General features: G+C 36.3%; 1 protein-coding gene across 1 annotated transcript in view; it reads left to right on the top strand.

Annotated features, from left to right (window-relative positions):
• The first annotated feature begins 4,085 nt into the window (after positions 1–4,085).
• The window catches only part of LOC145671422 (ATP-dependent translocase ABCB1-like), a 144,145-nt gene continuing 137,541 nt past the window's right edge, over positions 4,086–10,689 (top strand). The window contains exon 1 of the mRNA XM_081740596.1: positions 4,086–4,117. Coding sequence (XP_081596722.1) covers positions 4,101–4,117 — 17 coding nt within the window. The 5' untranslated portion in view covers positions 4,086–4,100. The remainder of the gene's footprint in view (positions 4,118–10,689) is intronic.

Genomic DNA, 10,689 nt, shown 5'->3' with positions numbered 1-10,689 from the left:
ATGGCATCAAACCTTCATGTGTAATTGCAAAAAATTAAATTTATAAACAAATAAGAAATCATCAGTTTATCAGGCTTTAATTGATAATTTATTCACAAGATTCCCTATCAAAAGCGTGGTAGATGAAGTTTCTGTTCTACATGGGTCGACATTGCCAACTGACATGGTCGATATGGAAAAGATGTTGTATGGTGATAGAGAGATGATACTTCTTGCTGAGTATTTCAAACCTGACCAAGAAAAATCGTTATCAGACTTAAGTCTAACAAGTAGATTGTCGATGAGAAGTTGCAGAAATCAGGTAGAAGTATTATCAATTTCCACGACAGAGTGCGAACGGGGATTTCCCCTTATGAATTTACAGATGATTGATATTAGAAATAGATTAAGTGCTCAAACATTGTCTAACTTGTTGCTCATCAATGTTAATGCCATCACTAGACAAGCTCAAAGTAGACGAGCTAGTTATTTCTTGGCTGAAGGATGGACATCATTCCACTGCGGATGATTTACCGCAAAAAAGTTATCCAACAATCCGATTTCAGATTTGTTTTAAGGTGGAAAATTACGAATTATGGAAAATGTATACTTGTAATATTAATGGCTTATTTGCGTTATTCAACTTTGTACCTAATTTTTAGTAAGTCTCTTCTTTGCTTTAGGTAAACTACTTTGAATAAATATTCATAATAATTGCAATTATGCATATTTGTAACTTAAATTTAACGTGGTGTTTTAGTGATTACACAAATTACAATTATGAGCATACTTTATGGAGATGCTCTTACATAGGGTAGCCGAGCACGTTTATACCCTATGAACAACTGATTTTTCAAGTCTTTTGTGAGAAAAATACTGTGAACTGAGAAACCACAACTTTTTCCATATTGTACAGGGGTATTTTCCTGCGAATAGAAGTTTCTTGTGGAATGCGTTCAGAAATTAACACTTGCAAGAATACTCTCTTAGTACAAATATATTTTAGGCACACACTAATTTCCCCCCACCTCGAACTGTTTCAATTTCTTCACTGACAAACGCTTTACCATTTTATATCGTAAAGGTCAGATCCACCGTTATTGTAACAGAGTGGTGCTTGAGCGATTGACTAGAAATTCAAACTCCGATTATAGTGACAATTTCACAGTCTTGTTTTATTACAACTGTAAACTCTTTAGTCAGTTCAGAAGAGGCCGTGGATCGTGTTCAGAGTTGATGACGATGGATTTTGGTGAGTGAGAGTAGGCCACAGTGGATGAGAGTAGTTCATGTTGGGTGGCGGGTCAGAGTGGGTCACCGTGGGTGGTGGGTCATGATGGGTCACAGTGGGTCATGGTGGGTGATGGGTCAGAGTGGGTCACGGTGGGTGGTGGGTCAGTGTTGGTCACGGTGGGTCGTGGGTCATGGTGGGTGGTGGGTCAGTGGGTCGTGGGTCAAGTTTTCATTGACCCACGCCAACTCTGCTCTCTACAACATTATTACCGTTGACAACATGATGCCATAAGAGACCGAAAATCCAAAAGCCCTCAATGCGACATCCATGTTTTTGGTAATGGTGTTTTGTATATCCTCTCCATCTGAGTCAGAGGATGATAATTGCTTTGTTGGTATATCGCCTAGAATCCTACAATTGCCCTTACCTTTAATACAAAGCAATGTCTCATCCATCTTTACTCGTTCTTCTTCACCATCCATAAGGACGACGATCAAGCGTTGAAGAATACACATCTCTACATAAATTAGACCTGTCGCATGTCGTGCTATCTGCTCTCCGTGCTTCTTGTGCCGTTCTAATCTGACTCGCTTCAAAAGACCACTAATAAACCAACTCCAAAATTTCTTGTGTGCATTGGTGGCTATTACATCTACCATTTAGATCCACGTATGTAAAAAATCACTCTATCTTCTGATAGGTTTGGCGTGGCTTACTTTTGCATTTCAAACCCCTATATCCTTTATGCCCCCATTGGCTACGCATTTTCGGCTAGTAACTTCCCTCATATTACTACAACACTTAACCACGTATTGGTAGATTATTGACGTTGGGTAATAAACCTAGAACACGAAGATACTGTATTGCAGATTCTTGAGTTACAATTATAAGATATAATTCAGCTGATGTCTTGATGGCTCTATTCACAATTAGCAAATGTCTGATCTCTTTCACTGATTGCTTTAGCAAGAGGGGCAGGAGTGTTAAGAGAATGCGGGTGGTAAGGCACCCTGGTATAAGGAAGTAAAAATCACATGCTCATAACAAAAGGGCAAATGTAGGGTAGGTCACATATTGTTATACAGTACGTTCGGAAAGTAACTATGCACCACACACACCACCCTTCTGACTCAAAGCAACTGCAGGGTAACCAACTGCATACAACAATGTAACCAACTGTTACATAAACATTCCCTCGCATCGCGTCGGTTGGAAAAATATCTCATCTTATAATCGTGCCCATTTTGTAGCCGTAAAGTGTGCGTAGTTACTTTCCGAACGCACTATAGATATAGCCTGGCAGATCAGCAATTGGAAAAATACCAAAAAGTTTTATGTATCATTGGAATCAAAGAATATTCTTGTAAATTATCATTAGAATCAAAGAAATGTTTTCCTAACTTGTCACTGAAATAAAGAATGTTTTGTAATGTTTCATTGCAATTAAATATGATTTTTCCAACGTATAACTGGAATCAAAAATGTTTGTAATATGTCATTAATTTTTTTTAAAAAAAAAATCGTAACGTGTCACTAGAATCAAGGATCTTTTTGTAACCGTCGTTGGAGTAAAGAAGTCTAATGTGTCATTGGGATCAATAAATATTTTTATAACGTATCATTAGAATCAATAAATATTTTCCAAATGTGTCATTGAAATCAAGAATGCTTTATAACATGTCACTGGAATTATAAACAGGTTTTCTTGTGTATACAGGGTGGTAGGAAACTCCACCGACAAAATTTTGGAGGCGGTTCCTTATACGAAATGAAAGAAAAAAGTTCTAATAAACATGGGTCGAAAAACGTTTCCTTTCAGTTATGAACTACCGAAAATTCGAAATATCGCGTTTCAAAACATGCTGGCTTAGAAACTATAGAGCCTATCCCAAGCGGTTTAAGGAATTACACAGGAACTGGTATACACTCTATCTAAATATCCATGTTTCAGAACTCATCGGTGCCAGCGAAACTAACGCACCATTAGTATCCCTATCCCTATACTTCAACTTCCTTTTCACAGTTCCTTTCACAGATAACGGAAGATGGTAAAACATGGATATTTAGATAGAGAACATACTGGTTCCTGTGTAATTCCTTAAACCGCTTGAGATAGGTCCTATAGTTTCTAAGTTAGGGAGTTTTGAAAAATGATTTTTCGAATTTTGAATGGATCATAGCTCTGAAAAGAGGCATTTTTCGGCCCATGTTTATTAGAACTTTTTTCTTTCATTTCGTATAAGGAATCGCTTCCCAAAGTTTGTCGGTGGAGTTACCTACCACCCTGTATATAAACAGGTGTCTATTACTATATACTTCATATCCACATCAATCACTTGAAAGCTTTCTTTAAATTTACATTATTCCAACGACTTTTCAACATCATATTACGTTGGAATAATGTAAAAATCATTCGAAATCTCACCATGACTTCGTAAACAATCTGAAGATTTTTCCTCCATTATTTTGATAACCGCGACATTTTTCTTATTACGTACGGTACGTATACCAGTTCACATGAAATACCTGATTATTAGTCTCAAATACTAAGATAATAAAAAAAACTCGTTTTGCACGCTTGCAATGTTATTTACGAATGTGCGATAACGTAGGTGTAATTATGCGACGTTCTGTGTCGTCTCGGGAAGTCAACTGAGGGACTTCCAAGGTTAGCTTGTGTGTTCAGAGGTGAGAATTTATGGCCGACTACAAACGAAGTGGAGTTCTGCAATGCACTACTTTTACGTAATATGGCTTATTTTAATCCCTGGAAAATAAAGATAGATGAGATGTTAAAAAAAAAAGTGATGAGTTGTGACTACTTAGCAGATCGGAGCAGTTTGATTCTGAGTTTTGTGTTGTTTGGGTGATTTCTCTCTAAAACAGAATGGTGGCTAAGAAAGAGTAAGTCATGTATTTTCTAATTCTGTTTAGTATTTAAGTAAAGATGCAACAGATATTTGCAAGAATATTCGCAGTCTTATAGTAACATTTTTAATTTTGAGCGACAATGGCAGAGAAGAAAGTATGGTAATCGAGAAAAAAAAATTAGACTGATGATAAGTGTCAAAATGAAAATGTTGAGAAAAGGGACAGATTTTACTTCAGAACTTGTGGCATATAATGTCCATGCGCTTTCTTCTGACGATTATTTGAACTACTTCCACAGTGAATACTAGAGAGTCCGATTTTAACTGAGCAGTGTTAGGCACATAGCCCCCATTTTGACATTAAATCAAACTTTTCCTTTTTTTGGGCACATAGCACGGGTTTCATTTTCAGTCTACAATTGAATTGCAGATTTATTTTATTTATTTATTTATTTATTTAATAATCACCAGATAGAGTTCAGAGGCCATTTTATACTGGATATCTAACAACAACAACAATAATGGAAATGATTTGGGAAGGTATCGGCCAGGGCCTGTCGTAGTAGGTACCATCCCGATGCATTTGCCTAGTAGGATTGAGGGAAACCCTGGAAAATCCCAATCAGGATGGTCGGCAGCGGGAATCGAACCCACGATCTCCCGAATGCGAAGCCAACGCTCTACCACTTGAGCTACTTCACTCGGTAAAAGGATTGGCTCGTTTCGTGGCCCTATATGGTAACAAAGTTATTCTTATATATGTGTGTTCGGCTGTCCGCTTATCTCGATGTATGCACAATCGCATGAAAGCCATACCGTTTGATGCATCCAGGCATAGTTTTAAACTTAAGAGGTTTATATGTTTCTCTAAATCTTCCTTCTTATTCGGGGGCACTGTGGCTCAGTGGTAGAGTGCTTGTCTCTGGTGTGTAAAGTCCCTGGTTCGATCCGCGAACAAGTAAGTTTGTGGTGGACAACATCGTGTTGGTGGATTTTCTCAGCGGTACTCTGGTTTCCTCCTGCATTCTCATTCCATAAATTATTCCATCATCATTTACTTGCCTTAATCATTAGGGATGCGCACGAGACAAGATTTGTGGCTGTCTCGTCTCGAAAATGTGCTGTAAAAATGATGTCTCGACTCGAAAAATGTATATTTCTCTATTAGAAGGGCCGTGTCTCGACTCGAATTTTGTCAGGAAAATCCTGTCTCGACTCGTCTCGTGCGCATCCCTATTAATCATCGTCCCTCTTACCTAAAAAACATAATTTTAGGACGTTAAATTCAAATATTTCATTTTCCAAAACATGCATAATTTACACACATCCATAGGTATATTTTGTTAAGCTGGAGAGATCTATCGAGAGAGATATACAGGGTGTTTCAAAACAACACCGACAACGTTTGACAGGTAATTCCTGACACCAAGATCAGATCAAAAATACAGACCAACTTGGGTGCACAAATACATTCTTTCGGATTTATAGGCTGCCAAAAACATGAAAAAATGAACTTAAAAGGTCTATAGCTCCAAAATTGTGGGACTTACCGTAGTCGGGTCAAGACTTCACATAGGAACCAATATGTGCGCTATCCAAAAATACATGTTCCAGAATCCTAAGGTATTCATGCAACAATTTTTATAGCGGGAGTTTGGCTATGGGCATATAATTTGAAGTGCTCATCAACCACCTCTATAAAAATTGTTGCGGAAGTATCACAGAGCTCTCAAACATGAATATTTGGATAGCGCAAATATTAGTTCCTAAGTAAAGTCTTGACCCGACTACGGTAGATCAGATGGTACTGGAGCTGTGGACCCTTACAGTTTATTTTTTCATGTTTTCGGCAGCCTTTAACTACAAAAGGAAGTATTTGTGCACTCAGGTTGGTCTATACTTTTAGTCTCATCTTGGTGTTAGGAATCACTTCCCAAACGTTGTGGGTGTTGTTTTGAAACATCCTGTATATATGCTCACCTTTAGACAAAAACAGTTTCCTCTTAATCGCCAATAAATAAATAACAGTTTAAAACTAATGTTAATAAAAATTCTCCAATTTCATTTAATACTGAAATAAAATCAGTTTCTTCACGAAGAAGTTAAATGTCGACTAAAAGCAGGGAATTCGTGTTATTATTCAGTTCAAAATCTTTTGTCGTCGGAATCCTGTCGAGCAATTTGAAGTTTACAATATATTAAAACGATAATTTATTTATTTATTTATTTAAATATGCTGACTCCAACAGGAGAATCCCAATTACAGGAGTCTTACATAAAATATTACATCTATGTTATCAATTTAAAACAAACACTAGAATAAAAAAAAATACAAAAAATAGAAAGAAACACAAAAATAAAAAATACAAACACGCACAAGAATGCCAATATACATAAGTATTTATGTTTCGAGACCTATTACCATTACTACCTACTATTATGTGCTGCAATTTACAGACAGGGGTTTACATATACTCCAAATTTACATAAGTTTCCACCAAAGTACAATAATTTTTCACTTTACAACTAAAATCCAAATCACATATTTTTACTAATTTGTTGTATGCTTCACACATTGCAAATAATGGTGAATTTTTATATCCCACTGTTTTGGGTATTTTATTTACCAAAAGATTCCTATTTCTTAATTTACATGGGGTAGCGTTAAAGCATATTCTTTCCAAAAACGTACTATCATCAATTAATCCATTGATAATTTTATATAGGAACATTTGCTGGGCTACAATCCTTCTGTTTGTTAATTTGACATAGTGAAATTCCATTAATAACCACATATACGAAATTTTTCTCTGATATGATGAAACAGAATATTTTTTGAAATATAAGTATCTTAAAAATTTCTTTTGTATTGCTTCAATTTCATTTTTTTGTGACTTACAACTTGGTGACCATACTATTGATGCATACTCTAATTTGCTTCGAACTATTGAATTATATAATATTTCAATAACTGATAAATCATGGATATTTTTTGTATTCTTATGATAAAACCTAACATTCGATAAGCATCATTCGTTATGTTATCAATATGAGTTTTAAATGACAAGCTATTATTAAAATATACACCTAAGTCTTTAACCTCATATTTCCTTTCCAATTCAACACCATTTAAGTAATATTTACAATCAATATAGCTCCGCTTTTTAGTTATCATCATAAATTGACATTTTTGTAAATTTAGATACAACATATTTTCAACACTCCAATTGTAGACTTCCGCAATATCGGATTGTAACATATATTCATCATTCTTATTTTTTATTTCTTTATACAATTTTAAATCATCCGCGTACATTATACAGTTCGAATGTTTAATTTTAGACTGTAAATCATTTACATATATTAGAAAAAATAAAGGTCCTAAGTTAGAGCCTTGCGGTATGCCAGAACTAATTTGATAAAAAGAAGACTGATGACCGTTGTATGAAACATATTGTTTTCTATATTCAAGATACGATGCCACTAATTTTAAAAACAACAAACTCAAACCAAAATTTGACAATTTATTCAATAAAATATCATGATTAATTTTGTCAAATGCCTTTGAGAAGTCAAAGTATATAGTATCCACTCTATTTTGTTTATGCAATGCATCCTGTACATCTTCAACAAAATTAATCAGATTTGTAACAGTTGATCTACCTGTAAAAATTCCATGTTGGTTCTGATAAATAAAAGACTTAACGAGACAGGCAGGATAATCATGCCTGTTGTACTGAATGGTTGCGAAACATGGTCGCTGACTCTGAGAGAACAACACAGAATGAAAATATTTGAGAATTAAATCGTGAGTCGAATGTTCGGATCCAAAATGAACAGGAATGGGGAATGGCGGAAACTTCATAATGACGAACTGCATAATTTATACTGTTTATCTAACATTTTTAGGGTCATCAAGTCTAAGAGACTTAGGTGGGCACGTTATGTAGGCAGAATGGAAGAAAGTAGAAACATTTTGAAAGTCTTAACTGGAATCCCAATCGGAAAACGACCATTAGGAAGACCTAGGCGCAGATAGGAGGACAATAATAAGATGGATCTTCCAGAAATAGAAGTACAAAGTAGAAACTGGATCCAGTTGGCTAAGGATGGAAGTCAGTGGAGAGCTTTTGTGAACACGGCCAGTCTCGGACCAGGGATATAGGGCCCCGGCAGGAGTCCCACTTTGAGTTGAGTTGATTTTAGTTTAGCGTCCCTTTCAGCAACGAGGCTATATGAGAAGTGGACCTACTGATTAACGTGGAATCCGAACCATATGAGCTCCCGCCAGGAATCGAACCCGGGTCTACCACGCCAAAGGCTAGTCCCACTTTGAGGGCCTCATCTTCACTTTCTATGTAGTATGTAGAAGCGCTTATGGGGCCCCAGTACACATTTAGAAAATATGACGCTGCGGCCCCATTCTTCATATTGTTGAAATATATATTCTTACTAGGTGGCCGCGCTGGCTCAGTGGTAGAGCGTTCACCTCTGGTGTTTGGTGTCCCGGGTTCAAACCCTGCTCCCGCCAAGTGAACTTTGTGATGGACAAACACCGTGTGCGTGGGTTTTCTCGGGGTTCTCCCGTTTCCTCCCACATTCTACCATTTCGTTCATCTCTCATCATCACCGTCTCTTTTAGCCTAACCGGCGTAATCGTGGGACGTAAAACTCAAAAATTTCATTTCATTTTATATTCTTACTAGGCCACAAACAAAAGGGCCCACGCAGGACTATATAATACTGTTAATTTCATTCCAATAATGGGAGCCCAAGATTACATTCAACGCTGAAGAAATTAAAACGAGTAACTATGCTCCAACACAGCAAACATGTTTTATCTTACTTTCCATGTTCAATATTCATTATTATATAAGAGAGGGCCTCGGCAGGGATCCCTGCCCTCCTGCCTTGGCCAGTCTGAGCCTGAACACGCCATTGAACCTCCGAGTTCCATAAGGCCATAGAGTTAGCTAATTAGTTCATAAGACTAGTTTATTTATTAATTCAATGCTCGTAACAAATAAAGTAATAGTTCCTTCAGACTACGGTGTGAGCTTTTGGAAAGTAGTCAAGTATATTTCGGAAGCTTTAACTAACGTACGCGTACTATAAAGATGGTATCATGTAGTCTTTATCAACGAGAATAATATATAGAAATCCTATTTCCAAAGGATGAAAGATTAAATTTATCAACTGGTATCTACCATTTTGATAATATTTGCTAAACAGCAGTTGTCACAAAAAAAAAAAAAAAAAAAAAAAAAAAAAGAATCACCAAAATGTTTTTATCCTGCAGTTTACGTCTTGCATTTACCATCAGAAATGATTGTCAGCCTTGCGTGTCATCTCACTTTGAAGAAATTTTCAAAGCCACAAGTTGTATATTTTAGATTTTGTGATGTTTCCTCATTAACTTGAATAGTGCTGTTTTGCAAATAGAAAATTCCTTTTTCACAGGCAGCTATAATTGTAAAAAAATAAATAAATAAAAAATAAAAAAATAAAAAAATGACAGTAAAACCACAAAAGGAATGGGAAAGATTTTATTTTTTCGAAGTTCTGTAACCAAATTATAACGTTATTCGACAGCCACTTTACTTGATTGTCAGATATTTTTTATAAAGTGGGGCCGCGGTGGCTTAGTGGTAGAGCGTTCACCTCTGGTTCCCAGGTTCGATCCCAGCCCCCGCCAAGTGAACTTTGTGATGGACAAACACCGTGCACGTGTGTTTCCTTGGGGTTCTCCCGTTTCCTCCCACTTTCTTCATTCCACCATTTCATTCAATACTCATCATCACCGTCTCCTTTAGCCTAACCGGCATAACCGAGGGTCGTAAAACTCACAGATTTCATTTCATTTTTAACCTTTTTTTTTTTAAATAAAATTTTCCATCTTATCCAGCAAGAAAATTATCACATGGACATGTTTGAAATACAATATTCGCAATTATGCATGTCAATCGGAAACGTCGCGGATTTCTCAGAAGTTAATGAGTGTTTGTCTTTTAATTGCAAGAAGATTCTCAAGTGCTGTATAGAGTTACAATCAACAATGAAAGCACATGTCTACTGTACAATAAATCGTCTGTACATCAGCTAGTATTCCCGAGCATTCCCACTCAAGTTACAACTTCCTCTTCTTAACGACTTCAGTTAGTATGTTTGAAGTCCCAAGTGAACTAGAAAACATTACTTTCGTTATTCACTTGTTAGCTAATTGCGTCATAGATCATAATCGAGCATGTGTTGATGCAGAATACTTTCAACTGCTGTATTCGATTGCAGATTATACTGTAGTATCTATAACGCAAACTTTTTAATGTTTTCGTTGGCTCTTGTGTAGACTGCACATCGTTACAAATATAGTATATTGGAATATTTTAATTTAAAGCGCTTTAGAACCCTGTTCGAGTTCCTATACAACATTTTCCTGACCATTATTATATATAAACTAGTTGTATATATACACTCTGGTAGTTGTGCCCAAGCCTTACGCTCTCTGTAGACTGCAGTGTTCATAGGTTTCCTTCAGAAAATTTTCCTCAACTGACACAAAATTTTCCATTTTGTTATCAAATTTTCCCTAGTTTGTTGAGTGTCTAT

This window comes from Thermobia domestica, chromosome 15 (genome assembly GCF_964235325.1).
Source record: "Thermobia domestica chromosome 15, izTheDome1.hap1.1, whole genome shotgun sequence".
NCBI lineage: Eukaryota > Metazoa > Arthropoda > Insecta > Zygentoma > Lepismatidae > Thermobia > Thermobia domestica.
This window is presented reverse-complemented; position numbering and strand designations above follow the sequence as displayed.